Source organism: Anopheles funestus, chromosome 2RL, assembly GCF_943734845.2.
Source record: "Anopheles funestus chromosome 2RL, idAnoFuneDA-416_04, whole genome shotgun sequence".
Lineage (NCBI taxonomy): Eukaryota > Metazoa > Arthropoda > Insecta > Diptera > Culicidae > Anopheles > Anopheles funestus.
In genome coordinates this window covers 86085931-86113132 of record NC_064598.1, presented here as the reverse complement: position 1 = coordinate 86113132, position 27202 = coordinate 86085931, and the positions used below count along the sequence as shown (strand labels likewise).

Here is a 27202-nt window from a genome sequence, read left to right as displayed (position 1 = left end):
ATCACGTGTTTATTAATTCGATTTCAAATTAACGAATGGGAGCGTAAATTCAGTTCGATTTCATACGTCGAAGTGCATGCCCGATCGTACAAAACCCAGTCCAGGTAATGGTTTTTGGGGCCAGTGCATTGGTGAAGCTAGTGCAATCGGGATTAATAATTGATTTTCCATTCGGTACTACTTTCCGATGCGGTACACAAACTACTGCAATCACACATCTCCCGGAACTGGACTGGATAGTTAGTGCATCCAGTACTGGATCCCAAAACGCCGTGGTTCGATTTCCTTTCCACGTGTATGTACGAGCTGATGCGGGAGATAGCGCACGTGCGACGTACTGACCCGTGACCTCCCCCCTCCCCCCTGTGGGTGGAAGGTTCAAGCCCGCGGGGTTTTGTTCTACCATTTCTCCGAAGGCTAATTAAAGATGCTAATTTATCGGAAGCAACCGATACGGCTGCAATAAGGTTATATACCACACCATGACCTTACGGTACGAAATGTATCTTTCAAGCTATTGTCCGTAGTCTTGGCGTTGGGAAAATTTATTCTTAAAGTAAGTGTTATTTAGATTTTTTTTAAGTTCAACATTATTACTGAATTCTGGAATGATTACATAGGGGAAAAAAATCTCCAAAACAAGAAAGATTTAATCACAATTTGACTCACTGCACAAAGCAATCCGTCACGGATTGATAATAATAATCCCGTCGGCCCGGTCACGTTAAGCTTTTTGGATGATGATTTGCTTTGCCTTTTTGAATTTCGATTCACGTATCATTTCAATATCAGCTCGTATACCTGCCCGGTATGTGCTGCTTTCGATTGGAAATGTGCCTGCTCGAAGCATATGTTTTCGAGCTGCGCTCCCTTTCGTCGTAAGGACGTGTTCACCCACAAAAGCACAAGTTGTTTTCTGCTGGGTTTTTATATTTTGTTTTTTTTTTGCTTCTTTTTCATTCCCCTACCAAAAACCCAGCTCCTTCGATTCACCTTGACAGAACGTAACCGTAAACCGTTTGGTAGGTGGGTGTTGTAACGAGGAAAGATGGCAATGAGAACAGACGAAACATAACCACTTAAAAGACAAAGTGCTTGTCTCTCGCTCTTACCGTATAGAAAGAAACCTAACAGCAAAAAAAACTAAGAAAGAAAGACATCCTTTCCCATTTGATTCTTCTCTTTTCCCTTTGGCCCTGAACGAAGCGTGCAGCGTATCGAAGAAAGGGGGGAAGGGGTGTGGGGGGAAAAAGAAAAGATACACAAAACCTCCATGTTTACCGAATATTCCCACCAGATCGAAAAGCTCGATTAATTTCCCACGGCATTGAAAAGCTTCAACGCGGGATGGTGTGCGCCTGCGCATAACAGCACGAGCCCACAGTCTTCACTGTGTTTTGTCCGTTTTTTTTTTAGGTTTCGTGCCCCTTTTTCCCCGCTGCCACCATCAGTACAGGGAACCGTTCCATCCTCCAGGGACATTACGGTTATCGAAGCTTCGATACGATGGGTCGGCGTTGGGGGCAAAAATAGGTTTTTGATGTACCCTGGCACTCACAAATGGGAAATGGTAAGGCAAATAAAAGGGAATGCTCTTCTGCTGGCAGTGGCTTTGATTTCGATGCTACGCTTGTTCGTATTGTGCGGGTGTGGATGGGTTCAGACCATCAGGTATGCACAACCCTGAAGGGGCAGTTCGATACGGTCCCGTACGGTCCCGTGCTACACCTGCCAACATCATAATCGAATCGCCGATCATCATCAGCCGTTTTATGAGCCACTCATCTTCATCACATACACACAGCGGCCACATTGGGTGCCGCACGTAGGCTTTGCCAGATGGTTTACGAGACACTTGGCACGGCCAAACAGCGATCCATTTGGAAGCTGGCCAATGCACGGACGGTACGTGTTGAAATTTAAACCTCTCAAGCAACAAATGAGATGCAGCGAAATTCATTTTAAAGATACACAACAGATGAGTGAGTGTGAATTAAATTAGGACGAATTCGTAACGCACCTCCGTAACGCCTTAAAGTATGCAATTCGTAGAAAGAATTCGTAGTAGGCACTCCAAGGTGGTAGATAAAATGACAATGACCTACGTCGTATGTCACGTCACGTCAAGTCCCGTGACCTGATCACTACCACCAAGAGTTTGTTGGGGAGAGTTGAACTAGCCTGTCTACTCTTCACATTTGCGTTAGTGAGGCTGCAGGAATGGTATTCTATAAGTAAACCCAAATTCCGGTATACTCTGATGACAGAGCTATCATTGGTTTACGGCTCTCCCTTGTAACTTAGGATGCTCGCCAGAAGATCGACCAGGTGATGGAAAACATGGAGATGACGTCGACTTAATTTAACAAATGTTTACCTAAACAGATCACATGCAGTTTGGACCGCACGTCAGTCAAAGCTGAGATTATATACTGGTTATAAGGACCCAGTCCTTAGATCCTTTTCTGAGATAAGACTCCAGATTCTAATCAAAGGGATACGTAAACCTCTAAGTCGCTACAATAAGCTGTATAAGTTGAATGATGAATGTATTATCGTGCGGCGAGCTAAAATCGCCAGACTATGGTGCGTTGATCATGTCATTCGATTGACACCTGGACAACCCAGCACCGCAAAGTCCTTTTTTGGTGAGTTCAAATTTGATGTGGATCGCAGATGTATATACAATTTATGCCCTAGGTACAACTCCATGTATGTAGTAGCGTCAGAGAAGTAAGTAAATAAAATATAAAAACACCTTTCCAAGAAAGATATTTGTGTTAAAATTTAATTCCCCTAAATCCACAGATGTTACAGTAATGCATCTAACCTTGAACAGCACACAGAATAATCGTTCTCTTTCCCTCAAATATACTCAAGCTAATCCCAAGTTGCGTGCCTGCCCAATTAAGCCTCCACAAAAGCAATTGCAATGTTAAAAGTAATAACAGCGAATGTTTCATTTTTTTAATCTTTAATCTTGTCATGTGTTTTAAATTGTTCCTCCAACACCACAACACCGTCAGATATGCTTTTTGGCACGCAATCTTCAAGCGGCCAGCGAAACAGAATGATTTAAAGATCATCATTGTTGAGTTGTACCACGGTCAACATACAGGCGCCCCAAAACGATACTCTTAAAACGTGACATAATGTAGCTGTTCATGTGATTCATCTTTTTGTTTTGCGTTTGTCCAGGCCAATTTACACGCGTGCCCAAAGTGATGTAGTCTAATTTATATACGCTCGTGTCTGAGTTTTTTTTCTTCTTCCCCATTCCGTCTCGTTCTTTCTGCCTGATTGTTCTCACAGCGGTCCACGTACAGAAGCGATTTATTTTCCTTTCCCAAGCACCGGAGGGCTTTAATTCGTGATTGCGAAATTATGTCACCCCGGGCGGGTTGTGTTGCGTGAAATGGTGCCCGGTGGCGATCGACGGTTTTACCGGAAGGACAAGCAATTTCCCATCGTTCTAAGCCGTCTACGGCGAACCACTTAAGTTCTCCCCTGTGACAAGATACACGGTTTACGGTACGGTTCGATTAGGTTGGTTAGTGTTTTCGGCAAGCACGCGGCACTTTCCTCTGATTGAAATAATCAAGCATGTGTGCGTATGGAGAAGATTGTGAAGAAGCGTTCAGTAAAGCAAGTTTCACAAACTACACCAAGCAACGATGAGCCTGGTACGGAATAGTCATTTCTTATCTGCCATCCGCACAACATCTAAGGTAGCGTTCTTACAAAGGAAACCAACCGTCATGCCGGTCCCAGCGGAACAATGAGAAGTGTGTGAGAAAGCGGGCCGCATAATAAATCTCCATAATTTTATGTCAAACTTTTAATGCTGGCCCATTTAATTTGTCCAAAAACCCAAGTCCTAGCATGCGATGAAGCCGGAAAGTTTGTCACTACAAAACAGACTCGAATGCTACCACTAGCGGAGTGAGGGCTGTTTCACGTCCTCCTCCATTTTTGGTAAGGGTACATTGAAAATCCTTGCAAGGAGCCGGATGGGAGGAAAAATCCATTTCTTCGCTGTCGAAGACACCTTCATTGTACAGCTGTGACAGTGCGTGAAGGCTGGTCTGCAGGGACGTAGAATGGATTACGAACAAGTCTTAGACGCAAGCACGATGTTTTGAGATGTTGTATCAATTATTTTAGCCACCCCAAAACCACAACCATGGAATGATGAAGCGGATGAAAACTTCAGCGAGCTGAGAAAAACTAAAACGCGCACTTCGAACACCCGCTGCACAGAAAACCAGCTTCACCAAAGCGGATGACCATCGCTATTGAAAGGGGTGTGAGTTTTTGGTCCACAAAATGAAACCATCAGAACAGCCCTGTGTGCCGGTTTTGAAACGTGCGGAGCAGGTGGCTTAATTAGTCCGGCAAATAACAATACGCGCGTCCATTTGTGCAACACACATTCATCCACTGCTAAGCACCGGTTGGAACACCGTTGATTTATTGTTTATTTTCATCGTTTTTTTCCTTTTTTTAGAATCATTTCGTTTCCCTAGGGAAAAAGTTTTAACGAGACCCGTACCACACGGTACGATGATTCCAGTTCTGGCGTGTATTTGCTTGAGCTTGATTCACGCGTTACGTTTACAAAACGCACAGAGATATTTCGGATTGGATGATTTTGAATTTTCCAAACCATGCGCACGGTACAGTACGCTTGAAGCAGTCGTGAAAACTTTAGTTTTCATACAACAACAAAAAAAACTGCGAAATAAAATCCAGTGCGCGAATTTTATCCGCGTTAATTAATAAGACAATCTGACAGCGTGACGGCGAACCATCAATATTCCGCATCCAATTACCGACGGCTGTCCGTGTCGCAAAAGCTGTAAAATTGTGTTAAGAAGAGTCGTTAGCTGCTGGTAAATGATTGACCAACGATCTTGAACGCGTATTGAGGTGCTTGAAAAATAATGATCGATATAAATTATCGTTTTCTACACTGGAATGAGTGATTCAAATTTCGTGCAATCGATAGCTTAAAGCTTACACATAAATATTTATGATAAATTAACTTCCTTTGGTGTATATATATTTTTTTCATTAAAATCGAACTGCATCTGCTTGGTGTCAAAGTGGGAAGATTGTTAGAAAAACAGGCAGCAGCATAAAAAACCTCCTTTTCCGACAAAGCTTTATAACGTGTAAAACGATCCCGAGCAGCAAATGATTATGAACAAATAAGCTGCACCGTACACGATTCCAGCAGCGCTTACATACTGTCCGGATTACGATGGCACTAATGTTAACGTGCCATTCAACACGACACCCGGCCCCTGCTGGAAGATTGTCACAAAAACATACAGCAAAATAATAAACGACGAACCCGAACCGAACCCTGCATACCGACGCTATTGACGAGCAGAGACTCAGAGCTCGATCTGATTGACCGATTGGCATGGGTAGCAAATGGAAGCGAAATGATTTGTCAATATTGGCCGTACAGGCGTGGGGAAAAGCAAACAAAAATGTCGTGTTGTGAAAGTGTCGTTGTTAAGGGTGCTTTTTGAGTCCCCATTCACTGGAGGGAAGTCATGCGAGATAGCATCAGCGTACATTAAGGAGCGATAAGAAGCAAATGTTCGTTAATATGGTTTGAAGCTGTTATTTTAACTACGTATGTTTTATTTTTTTATTTTTGGAGAGCAAAAAAGGTCTCGTTGGATAATGAATCAACAAAGGAAATCGATTTTTTAACATTGATAAACTGTTAAATAAATTCGAACGAAGTATCTTACATTACACTTCTTGATTGTGTATAGTGGGTCATGGCGCCTAAAAGTATGCAATTAGCTAAAGATATTATTTAAAAATCGATTTCATTTGCGAGACAACACAGCATAAAACTATACAAATCTTTTCTAAACTTTGTACACCTTTTCGAAATATTTTCCCATCAGAACAACCTCTAACTTTTAACGAAAGGATCTTGTACAAATGAAGCACTATTGATACGTTTGGAATGCACTATATTAATCACTTTACCGTTCTAGATCTCGTTCGATCGTGTTTCGTTTTGTCGATAGTTATTCGTTACGTTGTGTTGTGTTTTACATTAACGATTCACTTTGTTCCTCATTACATCCCGTAATGTGTTTGTTCAACCGCTTTAACGCTTTACTGCATTTATATACAATTAAGCTCTTTGATTGTTAAGTTAAAATTCCAAATTTACACTAATCACATTAAAACAAATGAACTAACCGTCATCCTTTTCATCAACCATTTCATAAACCGATTGGCCCACACTTTTCGGTGAATAGTTGCGATAGTTTTCCCCAATATCCGGAGTACCGTTTTTTTGCTAATGGTGTTTCTTTTCTCGTTCCATTCCTGCGTGACGCAGGGCAATGCCGCCAACTCGTCGGAAACATCGATGGCCACGCAGCCGGGCGGTTCGGTTACGTCCCGGGCGGCCTCGGAAAGCCGATCGGGACCACCGGGTTCGAGCAGTGGCAGCGTACCGATCCACCAGAATCCTACCGCAACCGGGGCCAAATTCCGACACGGGCTGCTTCAGCTGATGATCCACACGATCGATCCGCTGCACGATGGTAAGTGGCTGTGCGCTCCTGCACGTATTACACGTTCGCTTTCTCATCACGCTCATCATTCCACCACAAACACATAAACCAAATAATGCAAAACTATTACGAAACAAACAATCACTAACCTTTCTCCCGTTTTCCCACAATCAGCAAAGGTCATCATACAAATGTAAATGAAAACACGGAAAAGAAATTAAAAAAAAAAAACAAAACAACGGATCATAAACGATCCAAACACTGTACAAAGAAGTGAAACATGCGGACACGCAAACATACACGCACACCTCATACATTAGAATTGTGCATATGTTTGATTAGGTTTATATTTTTGGCTGTGTCACGTTACACATTGGCGTTACAAAAAAATAAAATGACGAGAAGCAGCGTATTATTGTGTTAACAAGTGTTACATTGTTTTTATTTTGGGTTTGTTTTCTTTTGATAAGTCCTTGCTGGAAATTAATTACAAACGCTTTATGTATTATGTGTTGTTCTTTTTCTTTTCAATGCTTTAAGTACGCTTTTCATCACGGTTGCGTAAAAAACAAAAATATATAAACACATTCACACGTACAGAAATATGTTTAAGTGCACGATACTACCTTCTATCGCATCTGTTTATGAGCTGGAGTTAATGAATTAACCAGCTCATACGCTCCATTCTATGTGCCGTTTTGTTTTTGTTTTTGTCTGTTTTTTGCAAATCTGTAACGCTTTTATGTAAACCTTTTTTGTGTTTTATATGACCTTCCATACAACCTTTCACCGGCTTTCCTTCACTTACTCCTTCTTTTAGTTTGTGAATTAACTCCATCAGCAAGTGACATTACGTTTACGAATCATTTTCATTACACCCGTTTTCGGTGAAATCATTAATAATCTTCTCGTCATGCATTAACATACATCATGGCACGAAACATGGAAAAAAGAAACAGACATATACATACACAATCCCATCCACATTCACCTCATATCGTCCAACTCACTGACCGGAGCAACGAAGCATACGTCGGCGATCTGTCTTTTTCCTTCCCCTTTTTGATCCTCCCCACAATGAGCGTAAGTCAAATGGGCTACCAAAAAATATTCGCCCAACCCATGTTCGGCTAACGTCTGCTTCGCGTGCTCCCCATATAAATATGTTCTGTGGATGGTTTTGCGCAACACGGGATGGATGGAGTTGCACATGCAACCACACAAATGGAGCTTCCAATGTATCCTTCCAACTTCAACCCTCAACAGCTTCTTCACGCAGTCCGTCCCGTGAGCGGAAAACCATCGTAGGTCATAGTTTAAGTACATTTGAAGATTAATATGTTTGCCATTTATGATTAAATGGAGTAGAAAGTTGCGTTGCGGTTTGCGTTGATTGTTAGACGTAGTGTGTCGTTAATCATTTCGATTGGCATAGCGAATGAAATATGGTTTTACATGAGCGTCAAAGAGGAACCGAAACAGTAGTGAGAAAAACAATAATCAAAAGAAGACAAAAAGAAAATTAATAACGAACTAAAGTAAATAAAATAACACACAAACAAGCAAACTGATGAGAGCAAGAGAGAAGCAGCAGGAACACATAACGTTACAGCAAAACAGCCAGCGGTCAAACAGTGAGACAGATCGCAGATCAAGGTTACGAGGTCTAGCTGGAGTCGACGAAAAAACAGCTAATTCCATACCGTCTGCTATACGTCCCTTCGATTCCATTTCTTTGGCTTTGCTTTGGCTTTGAACGATGACTTGACCTTCACTAACTGTTCACAGTTCGAGTTCATTCTTCTGTTGCAGGTGTTTTTTAGTGTTCACGACGGGAAAATGTTCTGTGTTTAATTGTGGCTTTTTATTACACTTTATGTACGTACCAATGATTTGTTTTGTATTATTTTTCATCTATTTTTTAATTTTTAGCTACGAAATTGCATTATTCAGTGCGTTACACAACTATACGGGAGCTAGTTTTTTTAACAAACAAAAATTTAAAAGATTGATCAAGATGTATTTCAAATGTACAAAAAATAGGTGAGAGTAAGGAATTAGTATGAAAATTAAAAAATAAATAAATATTCCTTCTTTATGTGGTTTTGTAGCCCAGCATATTAAAATAAAAAAAATTTAAATTATAAATTTTAATTATTTTTCTAAATTTTTGTTAAAATTAAAAAAGTGTCATTAGATCATGAATGTATATAAATATTGAGGAATATTATTCGCTCAACATTAATACATCAAAACATGGAATCTATCTGTGTGCCCAAAAGTACTTAAAATCATCATAGTAAATACCAAAAATAGGCCCAATACATAAATACATTTAATTTCTATGTTAAAACATTGTGGAAATTATTTTTTACCTATCTCTTTAGCATTGTCTGATATTCTCAAAAAACTAGTTGCCTTATAGTCAGGTTGCGCACTGTACAAGCATTCCAAAGTAAACTGCTAATTACATGCCAAACTATGGACATATTTTGATGTGTTTCATTCGGCTGCGTTAGTGATTTATTTCAATGGTGGCACATAAAAAATTAAATCTGTCCACCTGTCTGGGTGGGATTTTTTTTCTCTCTCTCTCCCTTCCTTCACCCCGATTGGTTGATCTCTGAATGTTTAATGCAAATTAAAGCACCCAATATGAATAAAAACAATGAGAAATGTTTCGATCAAATGCGGGGTAAATGTATGCAAAAGAAAATTGATATTTCGTGTCATTAATATATATTTCCTTCCAACACACACGCGCACAATTGGATCAATTGTGTGAGAAAACTAGCATTGTGGCTATGTGTTAGTGTGCACATGCCGAACATTACGCCAAACCGGCCCAATTGAAGGTGGCTGAAAGTGGGCTGCAAGTCATCCCCTTTCGTTAATTCCGGGGTGGGGGTGTCCATTTTCCTCCCCCTTTCCATCGCTGTGCGTTTAAGCCCCTGTCCTGTCTGACACCTATCATACCTTCTGCCTTTCTACAGGCAATAAAAAATTCAATAGCTTCCATGTCAACCAACAATTAATCTTTTGCGCACCGGTTACCGATTCTACCTACTGTCTGGCCGGTTGGTAATGTTCTCTAGGGTTGCGTTTTTTGTTTTTTTTTTTTTTGTTTTTTTGGGAAATCTTTTTGCCCTTCTTCACAGATTGTCTCATTTAACTGTGGCAACAATCCGTTCTGTTTGCTGCCCATGGACAGTCCTGATTGACCTCGGTCATTTATTTGTTTTTTTTTTTTGTTTTCGTTTTTTTGTTTTGCTAACTCACCGACCACTTAATATTCGTTACGAAAAATTTTGCCACTTGACGATATTGAGCACGAAATGGTTAGTAAGCGAAAGACTATAATTGCTATAATGGGAAAAGCTGGTGTTAATTAGAATTTTATTGACACACTTTCGGCTTTTTTTTTACATGAACAAAAAAATTATTTAGCAAAATTTTTATAGTAAAAGTTCGCAATTTGGAACAAATTATGTAAAAAGGTTTTACTATACTAAATGGACCACCCAACTGAAAATGCGATGAGTGTAGCTTGAAACGAAAGCAGCTTTTGCCTGACAAACATAATATTCCAACCACCGCCCAACCACCGATCAACATCTAACCATTTCCCGGCAGAGGAAGGAAACATTGCATAAAATACTTAAAATAATCACACAACCAACAACTCAACGTTTCAAAGCTTCCGGAACGTGCAGCGACTGACGGTTGCACTGGTACGGTTCGGTTTTGTGAAAACCTGCAAACTGCGCACACACACATACACCAAGCGAAACACATGCAAACGAAGAAAAAAAACAACAAAACTATACAGGGTAAACACTACCATTTATAAGTGCACACCGTACTGTCACTGGTGTAGCGTAGGAGAGAACGTCGGCACGGCCATTACGTACTACCACGGCTATGTGTAATGGTTATGAGTGTAAGCATTCACTCGGTTTTTTGTCTGCTAGTACCGTATCGTCTATGAGACGCCATTTGTGTCCCTAACCGATGCTCTACCACAAGTGGTTAAAGATGGGTTCCTTGTGTATGGTGATGGTAGCACGTCATACCCATTTGCTCTGGTGCTGTAAAGGATAGTCCACGTGTGGTGTGCGCAATGGCAAGCGAAACAGATGACGGTTTGAATGACAATTTTAAATTTCATACGCTTCACGTGCCGAATAATTGTGCAGCTTTCCGGGGGTGACGTGTGTCTTTAAGCTAAATGCTTAAAGCAAGATGTTGTTCGGTGTGAGATTTCAAGTACAATATTTTGGACGAATACTGCAACAACTGCGGTAGAAGATATCATCAAACCGAAGCATATCGAACAAATCACCAGAACCGGAAGGATGGATGATGTTAAAATAAGACATAAATTCATCTTTTATTTACCAAATAACATACACGCCTTCTAGCCTACTGTCCGACCGACGACCGAGGCAAAAACCACACAGCGAGTGCAACAATTTGCTGGTAACCACCAACCAGACCACTAAGCCATCTTTTATTCATTCGCAAGAATATAAATGGTTCAATTTATGCAGCTGTTCCACCAAAAAACATGCTTAGTGTTCCGTACCATCCTCAATGCTAGCTGATACGTGATCTTGGTTGGTTCGTGATCAAGCGCCCGGACACCAGGAACCAATATCGTTCGGGCATCGTTCGGTTCGGCCACCATTTTCCTTGCGGACGGATGGGAAAATTCAAATGATGCTTACCAAAAGCAAACCGGGGTTTGTTGGGACGAGGCGTCTATTGTTTGTGCGCTTCCGTTTTGCAAACTTTTCCGTCCAACACCCAAAAAATAGCAAAGCCTTACTGTGTGTGTGTGTGGGGATGGTTGACCGTATGATGGAAGGAAAACAAAACAAAAAATACAGCTCCCTCCTCCTCTTTCTAGTGTCCACATTAAAACCTGGGAAAAGCGACGTTACAGTTTTCGCGCATGCATACGTGCAACCAAAAATGGGTAATTTGCGTTTGTGGCAACTTTACAGGCATTTTTTTTTTCCTAGACACTAATTGCATTCATGCCAAACTCTAGAATACGATGAACATAAACGATGAAGGGAAAGTTTTGCTCCAAGGTAAATATTGCACCAGAAGGTGGTAGCAAAATTATGATTTAACAAGCCACGGGGAAAACTAATAATGACATATTTGAGTGCTTTAAAAGTTGCGCACTAATTTGCTGCACATTTTATGTTTCGGAGAATTGTTAAGTTAATTTTAAATTTTTGTTTTACTTCACACGATCGGTAACGGTAAAGGTCAAATCATCCGTTTAAAAGAAATGCATGTTTGAAAGCTGTACATACTAGAAGCATAAGCATATACAAGATTGTTATTGGTTTTGTATAATAATAAAATTATGTTTTTTGCAATTTTGGAGGATTGAAAAACATTCTGCCAAAACATCGTTAAATGTTATCGTTGCGTGTATGTTTCGTTTTTCTGTTGAAATTGTTACATGTTTAACCGTTAAATACACGTCAATGTACCTCTACACATCACATATTTGCAGCCAAAGCCAATAGAAAAATTTCGTTGTTTAATGTTAGTTTGTGATAAAATAAAAAAAAAAAACAACAACCAAGGACATGGCAAAGAAAGGGCTAACGACTGTCTGTCTGTTTTGTGTTTCTCTGTTTCGCTCACGTTCTCGTGTTCTCTGTTCTATTGTTTGTTTGTTTGTTTTTTCTCCCATCTCTTTCTCTTTCTCTCTCTCTCTGTCTGTCTGTCTATTTCACTGTCGCTCCGTATTTATCTTTATCTACGCGTACCGCGAGCAAAAACGATCAGCCACCGTGCCATGTCAAAATTTGTTCCAGCATTTAATCCATAATTGGCAAATTCCATACTAACATTACGTAATAACATAATAAAAGATCCCGTTCCAGGTAAAGTCGATGAAAAGGCGACTCAGCTGCACGCGATCGCATCGCTGAAGGTGCTGCTGGACGCTACCAAGCCGCAACGGGGCGCAGCGACCTCGTCCGCGGCGAACCATGTTAAAATTAATCTAAAAGAAACCACCTTAGCTAGCGATCGTCCAAATGGAAATATAGATACAACAATTGATTCGGTAAGTATCTGGGGTTTTTTTTTGTTGGGCTATGTGGGAAGGATACAGTACCCAAGTTAAACGATTTATACGGCAAATCTCACAAAACTATAATCGATTAACAACCAATCAGCAATTCCATCTTGTCGTGGTGAAGTGGATCCATTGCTAGCCCGGAATTGGATTTGTACGTTTCATGGGAAATTTACCCTGTTCGTTCCAATGTTCCAGCCATAAAGGAAGGCCATCCTTGCCTTTCAGGTAGATACAAAACAAAGCACCATAATCCCGTCCTCCTGGCAGGGATGGACCAGCAACATATTCAGCTCCGACGACAAACGTCACACCGCCTGTATTCATGCTGTCAAAACACAGCAGGAAACGGACCAAAGCATGGAACGCAAGCGAGTCCTGCTCTGCTGGAACTGGAACTCGATTAGTCCTGAGGCCAATTTCAATTTCAACCCTCTTGGCCGAGGGAATGCAACATTCCTGTGTGTGACCATGTGCACTTCCCGACTCCACCGGCTGGTCAGTGAGCATGCCAGACAGCAGCTCGAGGGCAGCTACCGGCACGGCTTGCCTATAGGAATGCCTTCTATTTATAGTCGCACAGCACAAACCGCAAAAACGAGCCGAAGACGCGCTACGGACCCAGAACGGTCAGGCTTTGGTTGAACCAACATAAACGAAACACTTTCATGAGGCACTTCCTTCCGTTCAGCATTGGCCCGCTGCCCATCGGTATGGGAGCTGGTTTTGATTGACAACTATCTGACGACTCTTGCCCGGTAGTTTCTCGTGCCTATGCCTCACGGTCTGTGTGCCATGGTTTCTGTTTTGCATCGAACCCCGAGAGCACAAAAAAAACCCAAAGCGAACGACTTCTCTCGCCGAAAGCAACTGTTGCCCGTACCTCGTACTGTAACCGGACGAGCTTTTCTGATGAATATTGCATGCAGCGTTTTGTGAAAACGTGAGCACATGGAAATTGAAACCCATTTTTGCCATTTACCATTTTGCACAAGCCCGAACATTACCGGGCTGGGCGGGGTCTACGGGAGCGAGGGGAAAAGGGGAAAGATATTTTATGCGCGAAAGATGGATAAACTGTGTCTAGTTTTGAATAAATGTTTGCACAAGCGCCGGTCCGTTTCGATCGATTGGCAAAAGTTCCATGATCTGTGGTGGTGCTTTTTTGATCTCTAGTACATTCCTGCGGATGTGTTGCTGATTATGATGATTATGTTGATGATGATGATGGTGATGATATGGATAGTATACGTTGCACGCTTAAAGACTATCGGTATCAGTATGAGCGCACTAAACAAACTAAGCAAGATGTGAAAATTTTGAAAGCAGCTTGGGAATTGAAACTGAAATTCGATTCGAGGAAAGAAATAAATGTTTAAAATGCACTTATAGTGGTGGAGCTCATACCATACACCGTCACACGTCAGGCTGCTGTCATATAAATGCCATTTTGAATTAACATCTTGGCAATAGTGGGACCCTTTGTGGTTGGTTTCTTTGTTTATTAGAAAGCATTATTCTATGCATTTGGCCGTTGATAAATGTCAAGATGAAGCAGTGGCACATTTGATGCGATGAGTAACTTGATTGACAACCGTATACTAAGAGTAAGTTGACGTACAACATCTGTCAAGTTCATTTCACTTCATCGCTAGTGCAGTGCGATTCTTTAAGAGGGTGCTGGTGAAAAAGAGAACTGGATGAATTATAAATAAATTATGCCCCGAATGCTCGGATCTTTATTTTGTATTGCTCTCGTGAAGATACTATTTACTTAATTATAAAGTGCTCTAACCGTTTCGCGTCTCGGCATGGCAGGCGGATTTTCTGGTAGACGCAACAGCGCCTTCAACTATTATCATGCCTCCTCTGTCCATGTGGGCGACCTAAAAAGATTCTGCGAGTTAAGTCGTCCGGTGTCATTCTAATGACATGACATGGCGAGTTCTTCCTTTCTTGTGTCCTTCCACACATACCGCTGAACGTATACCAAAAATTCTTTGGAACATTTTTTTCTCGTAAATTGTCCTCTAGACTCCATATGACTCCATATACGTTAGAGATTTTAAAAGGCAATTTTGTTACAGCTATTGCATACTTCTAGGCGTGCAACTCTCTACACACACTGCTAAGCCTTTTTGTTATAAAAGAACATATGCTCTAGGTGAAAAATAGCCCCATTCAAAGCAATTGTAACACTTCAAACTGTTCATACATTATTTACTGCCTCTTTCAACTCATGCAAGTATAATCGACAAACGTTTGCCGACAATCGTATCCCCAGCCTCCTCCCATCATTCTTGTTGGCACCGATTTCTTTCACTATGCAATCAGCAAAAGAAGTACAGCCAGGTCTACCTCATCCGTCAACAATTGCTGAAGAACGTTATAAGATATTTACTTGCAAGTGCTGTGTGATGGAAAAATGGGAATTCGTTTCCGTAAATTGATTTGAGACAACTTTACCCATTCCGAACCATCGACAGCATGAATCAACCGACTGCACAATTGTTCGCTTTTGGCAACTGTCCAACCTGCAGCAAAGTTCTCCAAACGGTCCAGCAGTTTATTTTGGCGGTTGCTGCCACACAACCCGGCACTGTCTCGTTTTGCAAATACTTTCCAACGAACGGTACCACTTGGGCCAAATCATTTGTCTAACGCAAACACACTGTGTGGTAAGGGGGTTTTTTTTTGGGCAGGGAAGTGGTGTGGTATCTTACCCCTAGACTGTTTGCTCGTGTTTGCATGGTTCCATTTGTTTGGTGAATACAGTACCGTACCATCTTCACTCGAAATAAAAATCCCTTTCAGCTATCACTTTTCCGAACATGAGGGATTTGAGAAAATTTTGCCCAGTTGCGCTCTTTTACAAATGCCATCATCATATGTACGTGCCTGGTACGTGGTAAGTCACTGTCGGCTGAGTATCCACTCACCAAAAAATTTGCTAATCGAGTGTCGGATGTCCACGAAACTGACGGCACGAAACCGTTTTGCGTTGGGTTGGATGAGATTTGAATGGAGCGATATGCAAATTCGATTCTTGGGGCTTCTTGCTGTTGGGAACAGCCCAAAAGCGCGCCAGGATCCAGCCAGGTCGGTGACGCTCCTGAAGATGGGACGAGGTGATGAGTTGAATGCTTTCGCTTCGCATCAAGATACAGCTTTTCGTTGGATGATTATTGATATGATTTTCTCATCATAGTACTCGCTTCACAGACACTCGCTACACGATGGCTTCGCTATCCAGCCCGTCCCCCATTTGGTGGTTGCTTTTTTGCTATCTGATTTGGCTCCTGATTTTTTTGTAACTCGCATTTTAGCTAACCTTAAAGAGTGCTTCCGCAAACGTCAGCACAAAGTGGGCTTATGTTTGCTTCACTCAAACCCTTACAACAAAACCTAATACGTTCGTAGTCGGTGTTTCTTATCGAGAGCAAAAACAATGCCAAATTGTAAACGCTATGGAGGTTGGCAAGTGGCGCATGGGTCGTACGTAAATAAACCCTCGAAAACCCACCACCACGGAAACTCGATCTATTCTCCTATCTATGGGGTCAATTTGTGAATTGTGAAAATGTAATGCGCTTTCCAACGGGTGTACGAGAAGAAATGGGAAATACGCACACTTTCCTTGGAAAGATCCATTTAGAGTGATAGTGCGTACGATAAGCATTTGGCAAATGTCTAGCATAACCGGTAGACAAGAGCTGGGTGAAACTCGACCCCATATTCCCCATATCGATCGGTAAAGATGTTTGGCTTTTTGACGAATACATTTAGAGTATCAGTGCTACTGAAAGAAAACAACACATCTGCAACGTTCCCAGTTCGTTGAGTGTCGATAATTGATGATAATTTTGCTATTTTTGAGAGTAAGTGTAAGATATGGTGGCGAATTGTCCCATGAACATGAGCAAAGCGTAAATAAATTGGAAAGCAGTACGGATTAAACTTATCCTATTTTTAATATCAACCAAAACGCACTTGTCCTTGCCGATCAACCGAGCTGAGAAGGTAAATGAACCTTGCCGGTTGAATAATAATCCCTACCAAGCGAGAAACCCCAGACGAAGCGAGTTTGTGGTAGCTACTATTTTCATCCCTTGGGAAGCTTTCAATGGTGAACGGAGAGAGAGAGAGAGAGAGAGAGATATTGAGAATGAAAAAGCTGGGAATAGTAAAATCACGTGGGCATGAAATAAATCCATTAACCCATTTTCTGCTCCGGAAAGGGGACGAATTCAGCCTTTCGTGACGTGAGCAAAACACATAAACATTAATGTAAAAACTTACTCAATTCGCTCTCCGATACATGGAAACATTTCCAATGAAGCAACCGTAAAGATAACGTTTGTGTAAAACAAGAAGAAAAAATACTTAGTTGATAAGCAAATTTGCTCTCTTTCAACAAAAAAAACAATCCTCAAAATTGGGCACGATTAATCTGTTCTGCTACTCTCCAGAAAACATCTTCTCCACACCGGCCATCGTTTCCCACCATTTTCCGGGAAACCGGGAAAAAGGTCACCCGCATGAACTTTTTTCAAGGGCAAAGCTTCGGCGACGAAGAAGAAGCTTTTAGAGCTTCCCATTAATCCCGTTCTCCTCCATTGTGCGGAGTGTGCTTATTGGGTGCTGTTTCTCAAATTGACACACAAACTGTCCTCCGGAGGTTGCGATGGTAACGCGTGGAATGATGTGTGTGTGTGTTTTTTTTTTTTTTGAAAAGGAGAATGGAACATTCCGCTGCCGTTTGTTTATGTGTGAGGGATCTGATGTATTTTTAATGTGAGCTTTTATGAGCTTCCTTCCGATTATCGAACTCTGTGTGTATGTGTGAGCTTGAAAGTCACCATCTCGCATGCTACGAGAAGGTTAATAGATAAAGATGTCGATTGACCTCCGTGGAATACACGTAGAGTAGGATGCTCTATTATAACTGGGAAGACATTCACGAATTTTTATTTATAGGACACATTAAAATGTTCATTAAATTTAATCATTTTATCTAACGATGTTTTTTTTTATTTTGCCACAAATGGATGCCACAAATGGGATGTGCTAACATTAAACTTGCTTCCATTTGCAGGGTAACGAATTAGAAGAGGAACCACCAGAAGCACTGAGCATGTCGTGGCCAAAGGGTGCTAGGAAACGAATAACCTACCTACTAGTAGCTCCAATTATCTTTCCCCTGTACCTAACACTTCCCGACACCAGAACACCGAGGGGCAAGAAGTTCTTCCCCGTCACGTTCATCGGATCGATCATGTGGATAGCCGCCTACTCGTATCTGATGGTGTGGTGGGCCACCGTAGTCGGCGATACCTCGAAAATACCGGCCGAGGTATGTGTGGATCATTCCGAACCGTATCCTGGTCACGGCACCGTATCAAACGATCGTTATATGATCCATTTTACTTTTTTTGCAGGTGATGGGACTGACATTTTTAGCAGCAGGTACCTCAATTCCTGATCTAATCACATCGGTGATTGTAGCACGCAAAGGCTTCGGCGATATGGCGGTATCCAGTTCCGTCGGTAGTAACATCTTCGACGTAACAGTCGGGTAAGTGAAGAGGCATGTGCTGTCTCGCCTCGTTCGGGAATGTGACAATCTAATGCGATATCGGTCCCTTTTAATTGCAGCCTTCCAATTCCGTGGCTCATGTACGGAATCATCTACGGCCAACCGGTGGAGGTGAACTCCGTCGGTATGGTGTGTTCGATCACGATCCTGTTCTTAATGTTACTGTTCGTCGTCATGTCGATAGCTTGCTTCCGCTGGCGAATGAACAAAGGCCTGGGCTTCACCATGTTTTTGCTGTACTTCGCGTTCGTTGCCGTGTCGCTTATGTTCGAGTACGACGTACTAATATGTCCATTCTAAGACGCTCGAACCGAAAACCCATGCAGCTATATGCAGTACGCAAAAGCTCGTAAAGCAATCGTTACAATAAAATACGCTGATGGTGGTGCATGGGACAATCCGATCCACACACACACACACATTTACACATACACACAGAAACCGCGACACATTCATACACACAAACACGTGGTGATGGAGTAGTCCGAGTAGGTTGCCCGCATCGCTTCAACTTCCGCTCTGTATGCGCAAAAGAGAACCGCGTTTAAGTATCTTAGTACACTAAGAAACGTAAGCCTGGATAGATATTGTCATACAATGACATGATTGAGAGACCTTTAAGAGAAGAGAAAATTAGAAAGGACGCAAACCGAAGAGAGTGTAGTAGAGAGATGGTGTAGAAGCTACAGTGATACAGCATAACAAACAAAACAAAAAAAGGCTTAGCAAATAAGTAACCAAACAAAACAACCAATCTTTTTAATCTAAACCCGCATTTGGGTAGTTGGGTTTTCAAAACATAAAAAAAAGATACAGCGTAACGAAACGAGTAGATTGAAGGTAGTCAACTAATGCATAACCACTAAGTAGTGCGTTAAGAACAGAGCATACCGGCAAACGGGAGGGATGAAGTGTGTATTGAGTGCGAAACGAAAGTGAACAAAATGCAACTCACAAAACGAACAAACGAAACATTAAAAGAAACACATCTAAACCAAATCTATTTAGCAAACGAAACATCTTTCATTTAAGACTTTTAACTCCTGTTCTATATTCGCATCTATAGTATTGAATCTATAAGAATCAAAAAAACCAACGTGTATGATGAAACATGAAGCAAAAAAAGATTAAAAAAATACACACAAAACACAAAATACACACAAACATTTTAAAATATAACCAAAACGCAAAACAAAAACAAATCTAATGGGTAACAATGATAAAACCCTGTATTTCAAATGAAATTAAACTAAAGCAAAACAAAGAATGCATAACCAACAAAAACACAAACACTAGATAACGTGTGTCCTTACCCCCGGCACGGGTAAGGCAGGTGACGGCGGGAGATTGTGAAGCAAAAAAAATTCAAACCAAACGAACAAAACTTGAGATCTAACTTTAAAAACAAACCCCGTATTTACCACAAAAGTAAGAAAACAAAAAACTAAACAACGGAGCTAACTTCTTCTATTCTCTGTAGGTCACTTTCTACGGTTTAGCAAGGATACATGCAAGCATCTTTAGATTTTAATCCACATTTACATAAATGATCCATTTCTTAAAGTTCATCATTCATGAAACTCATCATTGCGGAGGAAGTGCTACAACAACATTAAAACAAACAGCAGAAGAACAAACATACTAACCCGATCTAGAGCTACTAAAATGGAAGCATACAATCCATCAAAACCCTTACCCTTAATGCACGAATGCAGGCAAAACATGGATCCAGGCGTATCCACGCTGATACACACTATAGGGTCTTAACATTTCACAAAATCACGAAATTCCGGGACGAAATGATCGCATGATAAAGCAAAAAACGAAATTCCCGATCGAATATAGAATCGATCGCGTGGGCTGAAAAGCGAACGAAACAAACAATTTATATTACGAATATTGAGAGTTTAACGATCCCCCTAAGCCATTGAGAGCGTTGTTATTTCACTTAGACTACGAATCTACTACCTTTCCTTAAAACTATTTACCACTACTACTACAACTACTATTACCACTATTCTAAGTACCACAGCCCTACGCGTGCACCCCTTCTCTTTCTATCGTAGAGGCGAAACTAGAAATGCGAAACAAATGCATACATGCACCACACACACACACACACACATACACACAGTATCCTTTGCCCTTCTTCGGCATTAGATTTGTTTTCTAGGAAAGCTTCCTCACATCTCCGAAAGCTCCGGGCAAATCATTCTTTCTGGAGCGAACCAACTAGAAGCGCTTTAGATTTACACTTACACTAAGGGAGTATACTAAAAAAAACCAATAGAAATTACAATCAATCAACCTTAATCAGCCTAGCGACAAACAAAAAATGGAAGTTGTTGAAACTCATCTTTACACGGCGCTACACTAATAACATCCCTTACTAGCATCCTAGCGATCATTACCTTACTACCCGTTAGTATCGAAACTACCTGCATTTCTCGCGTTTTTAATCGATCCTTCGATTTTGTAATCCTCTGCATTACTAAGAGATAGGGTGCCATGTTTTTAGTGCGAGAGATGTGACAGCTGTCACAACACATCCATTGATAAAAAAAAACAGTGGTTAAGCGGCTTCGGAGTGAGCTGCAGAAGGGAAAAGAAAATACACTCGGAATGCGTCACTTGTTCGACTTTGTGTAGGGTGGTTGCGGTTGTAAAATTTCACCGAACTCGGCATCGTCTAGTGGATTCCATGCATCAGACGCTAGCAGAGGCAGAAGCTATCGGTATCGGATCATCGAACAGAAACGATCATCAGATCAGAGGATCCAGCGGCAGAAAAAAAGCAACTTGGTAAAGGTAAACCCGGTAATGGGTAACGATCGTTTTGCACTGTGTGTGAGTGTTGGTTTAAAAGCACGTGTATTTTATGACCTTTTTCCCTCGTGTGTGCTATTGCGTGATATGAAGTGAAGCACATCATTTGGTAAGCGTTCACCCGTTTGATCGTGTGTTAAGTTCCTGTGAACCGTAAAATATGAGGATTGTTTTCTAATGAACTTTGACAGCTCTTGTGAATGACAGGTGCTACTAAGCGTTTTTTCGCCAACCAGATAGCCCTGAGCAATCTCTTTCGTCGGCATTCTACTCCATGGAAATCGATTGCACACTTGCTGTTTGCAGATAACGCAAACCCATCCCTAACGCAGGTACAGAAGGATCAGCAAATAACAGATGCAAAACTGAACGAGATACGGCGAGCAGCTTGAAGAAAGCTTTAAGCTTTCAGCTACATAATCATCATTCATCATCCTCATCGTCCAATACCAACATGCGCTCCTTCGTCAAGCTTTTTTGGAGAGCAGCAAACCAATAGATTAAAAATAAAGGAAAAACCAAAACCAAAAATTACCCCCTCCCACAAAAAAACCCGTTCACCGTGGCCTAGCTGGCAGGCACGGTTCGGCGAAAGACATACTAAATAATATTAAAACAAAAGAAAAAAACAAAGATAATAAAATGAAATGTTAACAAATTTTTGAAAGGTTTTCTTGTTTTATTTTGTATTATTAACGAAGCAGAATAGAGGGGGAGGTGACAGAAATGGAAGATGAGGAAAAAAAACAGAAGTAGGAAGAGCAGATCGAAAGAGAGAAAAAGAGAAAGAGTAGTAAATAAATTATTAAGAAAATCATGCAGCTAAATATGGTGCAATAGAAGATTAGGGTGGAAAAGTAAATGAACCACAACAAGGAAATCATAAGCCGTTCACAGCGTGTGAGTGCAATAATTGTCAAACGTCCGATTTTAGACAAATCAGGCTACCAAACATTACACTGATTGTGCGGTGCAACCGAATGGCAGAAAAAGCAAACCTAACATCGAATTACGATTACATTTCGTTTTCTGATTGCTGTCAAATTGATGGACAGTGCGGTACAATACTATAAAACAGCACGGTAAACGGGCGTGAACAAAGAGCATATTATAATTGAACATTTAATAAAAAAAAGAAAACACTATTCGGCCGCAAAAGCAAAAACCAAACTTCAGCAGTTCTGAACATATTCTTCCCGCGGGAACTATCCTAACCCGGTTCCGGTTCCTTACTTAGGCTTGCGTTCTGAGACATAAAAAAAAACTCACAAAAACGGTCAATTGCTAGGCTATTTTAAAACGTTATTGGTGAAACATTGTTTGCATCCTTGAACGCCATTAGTTTTGCGTGTGGTTGCTTGGGCGCAAAAAAGCAACAAAAAAATCGTACAGAAGGAAGAAACACACATTAAAGGAATAAATACAAACAAAAAAAAAAGAAATCGTACATATCTGTTGAGACGTGTATGCTGTTGTTGTTAATGTTACGTTTTTGTTTTCAGCATTCCACGTCTTCAATACGAGCACAATGCGGTAGAAAATGAAGCAATGGCCTTGGTGCGCTTTCATGTTCAGGGTTTTAGGGGCGCAACAAACAGTAACAAAACATAATGGTTCACGTTTTATCAATTCCGCTGTTGTATTATGTTAAACGCTCTCTTCAAACGCTACTTGCAGTTATTGTTCTCTTCTGAAAGAGCTGTTGATAATGAAAGCAAAATGCAAAACTAAAATGCACCTATGCGAAAAGCAAAAAAAAACTTCAAAGTTTGCATATAAAAGAAAACGAAAAAAAATAAACAACATAATGCATGTGCAAATTGTTCGGGCTGGTTAGAAAAAAAAGGACAACGTTTGGAAAAGGTGAACAAAATAATAAGAAAACCAAAAGTTTTCGATTGAATGATAAAAGAAACTAATCAACAACATTGTCTGCTACTAATAAAACAGAAAGCGAACATGCGAACATAATATAAGAAGATAAGACAGAGAAACAACAGAGAAAAAATGCAACCCAAAACAATTGTTATTCACGTTACACAATTTGCTAATTATTAGTAGGCATTAAAATATGGTTACAAATGTAAATATTGCACAATTGCGCAAATAAACAAACAAACAAAAATGGGACGGCGGAAAACCGTCCCATACCAACCAATAAGAGAAGCTAAGCGTAGACCTTGTAGTATAGTAAGAAAACCAAACATTACACATGTTAGCAAGGATGGAACGGATGGTATGGAAGGAACGACTTCGGTGGGCGGGGAGAAACGAGGCAAGTTTGGCGTCCACAGGCAAACAAAACGAAAACAAAAACACAAAACTGGTGGCTTACAGCAAAGGAGCGCAGGCTGTACTAAGCTCGGCCACTTACGACTTCCAAGCATTTGTGCTGAAGTGCGAGTGGTGTTGATTTTTACCCGTCCAATTACAGCAAAAGGTGTTTGTGTGTGTTACACGGTGGGAGACGTTTTTTGCAATTAAATTTGAAATGTATGTATTATTGTGTGTGAGTGTGCGCGTGTGTGAAGCGATCGATGATCGGATCACAAAACAAAACAAAACAAAACCGGAAAATACACTAAGGATTAACATTGGACGGCTTAGTATATTGGAGGGTAGACGAAACGAATACATACCGTTTACTTTCGCGGGTCGATTACTCAACTAAAGGCCACCTAAAATGTCTGCTTCTGGCACTCGAATTAAACACTACTCTGCTGCTACCTTTTCTTCTACCAGCACTGTTTACCAAGCTCCTGAATGTGTGAACTTTCTTGACAAAATTTCTCCCTTGAAGCTTGCAGAAAGCTGCATTTTCTACAAGCAGGCACACTTCACATGCCAATTACTTTCGGCCCCAAAGACTGTGCTCTTCAATTGCCACCGTTGCCCTCTAAAGCGTTCCAACCTCTTTGGCTTGACTCGTGATAGGGAAGGCCTCCTACCCCGTTCACTCTCCACTCCTGATGGGTGACCCCGCATGGGGTTTTTGGCAAAGGAATATAAATATATAAATAAATACGCAAACAGCAAAGAAAAAAAAAACGTAGTCAATTTGTATCATACTTTCGTTTCACGGGCGCGTGAACGTTTCCCAATTCCGCGCTGCTTTTCGGTGGTTCTAGGTTTTCCAACGAGTTTTCCGCATTTGCAAAGAACAAAATAAAACATTGTGCAAACGTTAAATATACATAAAATACATGGCACACCACACAACGGACGGTAGACGAGTAAAGCAAACAAACGAACAGACAAAACATGCAGAATAGCAGAAAATTCCTTGCCATACTAACCCTAAATACTCTTATACACAAGTGTGCTCTTGTTTTTTGCATTAGAAATAATGTAGCGAAAATGGTTAAAAATACGCCAGAAGAATCAAAAGAAAAACAAAGAATAACGGTAGTAAAAAAAAAGCAACGCAGACAGGAATAACTTTAGCAAAAGCCATTTTTGCAAAACAGTACTTTTAACATTGCCGATAAAAGGAAACTAAGCGTATGCTAAGGTGTATTGGTTGGGCTTTTTTATTCGTTTTTTCATTACCTATAAAGTGCAAAAAAACCCCCGAAACGTAAATATAAGTAACAGATCAACACGCACACAGACATCAACACACGGAAACATATGCGTTGCAGTTAGTGTAGTAAAGATAAAGAAAAAAATCAAGAGAAGTAAAGTAATGTTAAACAAACAGAACGAAAAGTGAAAATGAACGTGAATCATAAACATGTTTTTTCGTAAAAGAAAACACACACACACACACAACAAACATTATAAAATGATATACGCTTGAAGAATGCCCCTGCAGTATCCCCAGTGCAGGTTGGATTCATTCTAAAAAACCAAACAAAAGAGAGAGAAAAACAACAAAAAAAGGATGCATAACTTAAGGACAAAAGGAAAGTGAAGGAAAAGGAAAGGGGATGAATAAAAAAAACGACATAAAACCAACAACAAAAACATATAACATCACGTAGCATGTAAGCAACACGATAAATGTTAATCCGTATGGGGTAAGCAAATGAGCAAGGTTGGAAAACAAACAAGACAACTAAAGCAAGGGAAAACATAAGACAAAAAAAGAAGGAAATGGAAAATCAATCGTTAGCAACACGAGTACCCGAAACAGTGGTAAAACGATAAAATGCTATGGACTGGTGTAAAGCTCATCAATTACCGAGTTGTTGCACTGACAGCGGGGGTTTTTTGTTGTTGTCCAAAGGCGCACCTCCAGGATGCATCAGTGCGTGTGTGTATGTGTGCGTGTAATGTACGAAACCGTGTTGTTTCTATTGCTTCGTTAAACAATTGTGCTGCCGGTTTTGCTTTCACAGCACTGTCGAAAAAAAAACGGAAACGAAAGTAACGTTGTGTTCCTTGTGTCTAAAGGTGAACCTTAAAGAAAATCGTAGGCGAATTGAGGGGGAAAAAGTGGATGGAATATCTTATTCCCTTCCATCTTACTCCACCACCCTACGAAGACACTTTTCCCCCATTTCTTGTGCCGTTAGCGTTGTACAATGCGGGAGTATATCTAGTTTTGCTGCCATTTTACTCTATTCCGTATTGTATTGTTCGTTATCTGTTGTACGTGCTAAAGAAGGCGACAAACGTGTGGAACAGGATGTGGCTGGTAGGAGCATGTTGTTGGTTTGCAATACGTTTACATTCGTACATTGTTTCGGATGTAACATTTCGTTACAATTGTGCAAACCACTACCATTAAAGTTTAACGTTAAGCTATTGCAGCTAAGCTAAGTAAATAGAGCAAACAATGTGTAAACAGTAAACCAACAAAAAGAAAACTTAACAATAACACACAGACACACACTAAAAGTAATGGTTGCGCTACAAGTGAGGCAGGAAATGGAAAAATGCTGCCCGCTGAACAAGGAGAACAGGAGAGAGATAAAAAGAGATGCAGTAAAACAGACGCTTTTTTGGAAGGGAGAAATAATGGAAGTTTGATCCAAGCAGGATCCACGCAACAAAGCAAAGCACGTCGCTACGGACAAAATGATACGAACCGCTGATTGAAATATTGTTGTCGATTGGCTTTTTTCTTGTAGTTTTTTAAGCATAAACACAAAACAAAACGCATTGTAAAACAGAAAACCTCGTCACCATTTGCAGATGTGATATTTTGGTTCATGAATCGTCGTTTGTGGCAGGGACAGTGCTGCTGTTGCCCGGGGGGTTTGTGGAGTTAGGCGGACAAAAAAATAAGACCGCCCAAATTGTAATAAATAGCTGTTGATTGTTATTTCCTTTCTTCGGTTGGGAACATTACTCACATACACACAAACACGTGGGTATTTCCCATTGCAAACGTTTGTGTTTATTTGGTAAAGGTTCGGTTTACTGCACGAGGGAAAATAAACCCTTAACAAACAAATATGGGGCGAAATAAAAGCTGAAACGGTTTTACTGGAGGTGGCTGCACATGGCGAGATATGAACCTCGGCTCTCGATCACATTTACTGTTCTCGTTACTGTAATGCCTCAAATGGGAATGGAGCAAACGCAAAACGTTGCATTGCACATTATTTGTTACATACATTCATTTTTTTTGTACCATTAAACGTATCATTGTATAGATCGATCGCTTTCGATAGAAGAAGAAACGAGAATCGAGGTTGCGCTCCTTTCACTCCAGAAAGTTCCCTCCCCCCCGCGGGGGGCAGGTTTTGACGTTCGAGCTGCAGAAGCAAATCGTGTACAGTTCGTGATCGTTTTTAACTTACCACGAAAGCAACCATGATCGAATGGTAATCTGGTAAGCTCTAGCCAGCCCTTTATAGCCCCACGTGGAACGAACAAAATAGAACTTCTTGCCGCAGACTAAACACACGCGTATTGTTACTAATAGAGAACCAGATGTAAGAAGTTAGCGAGAATTGTTACAAGAAAAACAGCGACAGCAGCGTTCGGGATGCGCGAAGTATAAACACTGACGCGACAGCAAACATGAGATAAAGACATACTAAGAAAAGTAAACAAACAAACAAAACAACCAAACGCTTTTAGACTTCCAAGTTTACCATGAACAATGTTCTTCAAAACATAAAAAACATAAAACACACACAACACACATACAGAAATGCAAAATTAAAG

At 40.8% G+C, this 27202-nt stretch overlaps 1 protein-coding gene across 5 annotated transcripts in view; it reads left to right on the top strand.

The window, feature by feature from the left end:
• LOC125761194 (sodium/potassium/calcium exchanger Nckx30C) overlaps positions 1-24824 on the top strand; it is a 71298-nt gene extending 46474 nt beyond the window's left edge. For 4 of the 5 annotated variants that reach the window (XM_049422108.1, XM_049422104.1, XM_049422105.1 and 1 more), the window contains exons 4-8: positions 6377-6584; positions 12452-12648; positions 17756-18013; positions 18099-18235; positions 18316-24824. In XM_049422108.1, coding sequence (XP_049278065.1) covers positions 6377-6584; positions 12452-12648; positions 17756-18013; positions 18099-18235; positions 18316-18556 — 1041 coding nt within the window. In that variant the 3' untranslated portion in view covers positions 18557-24824. The remainder of the gene's footprint in view (positions 1-6376; positions 6585-12451; positions 12649-17755; positions 18014-18098; positions 18236-18315) is intronic. The other variant, XM_049422107.1, reaches the window with a different exon arrangement.
• Positions 24825-27202: the final 2378 nt, after the last annotated feature.